We start from the raw sequence: 1236 nt of genomic DNA on the forward strand, positions 1-1236 counted from the left end.
TAGATACTTTACAAATTTTTCTGATAAAAGAATCCGGAATAGTCTAAATTCGCCTAATTTTATCCATCCGAAGCGCATTTATTTATTACATATTGAATAACTTTTAAAATATTTGTTAAAAATAAATGATGTATTAAAAAAAATTTGTATAAAATTAAATTCTAAATAATATTGTCTAACATAGTAAGACCCTATAGCATCTCAGTATACTTCAAAACCCTAGCAAAAACTACGAATTGCATTTGATAGAATGTAAATAAATCATAAAGAGTGCGTTTATTTAGTATTTTTTTCAAAACTAAGATGACCAAAAAAAATTAAGAGATGAAAAACACAAAATTTTAAGTTTGTTTTGTTACCAAAAATTTTTAGATAAATTTACAACATGTGTATCTAATGAGCTCTACAGGACGTAATGTATCCACTGCGAATAAAAAATACGAATGTTTACAATATTTTCCAAAAAATGCTTCATGATTATTTAACTTTGTAAATTGTATTTGTTATTGTTAAGAATCCGTTGATTTATATTTGTTTGTTCTGTTACTATTTATTATTAATAATAATTGTGACAAGGCTGATGTGGGGTATTATTGCATTCTGCTTAATCAATCAATAATTATCTTTCAACGAAGAAAAAATATAAATAATAAACGCCACTAAGTTACAATAACAAAAACAAGCAGACGCGATCACTTACAAATACATCATTTATTATTACTTACAAAATCTAGTTTCGGCAAATTTTCCACCAGTCCCGCTCCCCCGGAACACCAAGTGTTTGTAAAAATTATTTGGAGGTTCCTGGACGTTCCTGGTGTCTCCACAGGAGGTTTCCTGAAACTTTTTGATATCTCCACCGTATGCCTCTTGAGAGGCATAAGTTACATATAGGAATCCATCTTCGTCCTTGTGCTCCTTGTAGATTTCTCCTAGACTTTTCGACAAACCAGCCTGGGAAAGGATAAATGATAGTCCCGGTGTAAGATAGAAAATTTAGTTTTTTTTCTTACCATTGTCCTTTCGTTGATGAGTAAATAAAATGCCTGGTTAGGTCCAACTCGCATACGGTCCCTCAAAAGTGTTGCCAGCTGTGAAACAGTGACGTCCTGTAGAACCAGAAATTTACTACGATCGATCAAAGGCAGGTTCTGCTCTTTTGTGTATCTTTCGACGATTATCTGAAAATAGTAAATTTACCAACATTCAAATTTATTATAATAGTTTATCTACATA

At 30.8% G+C, this 1236-nt stretch overlaps 1 protein-coding gene across 1 annotated transcript; it reads right to left on the minus strand.

Annotated features, from left to right (window-relative positions):
• Nucleotides 1-852: 852 nt before the first annotated feature.
• LOC113382648 (microtubule-associated proteins 1A/1B light chain 3A-like) lies at nt 853-1181 on the minus strand (the record flags this gene model as incomplete). Its single annotated transcript, XM_026620897.1, has 2 exons — nt 853-954; nt 1014-1181. Coding segments are annotated over 2 exons (270 nt in total), but the record flags the coding sequence as incomplete, so codon positions are not given.
• Between the last annotated feature and the right edge of the window lie 55 nt (nt 1182-1236).

The sequence above is a fragment of the Ctenocephalides felis genome, unplaced genomic scaffold (assembly GCF_003426905.1).
Source record: "Ctenocephalides felis isolate EL2017-DRISC unplaced genomic scaffold, ASM342690v1 CF-g0.4_SCAFFOLD_03535, whole genome shotgun sequence".
Taxonomy (NCBI): domain Eukaryota; kingdom Metazoa; phylum Arthropoda; class Insecta; order Siphonaptera; family Pulicidae; genus Ctenocephalides; species Ctenocephalides felis.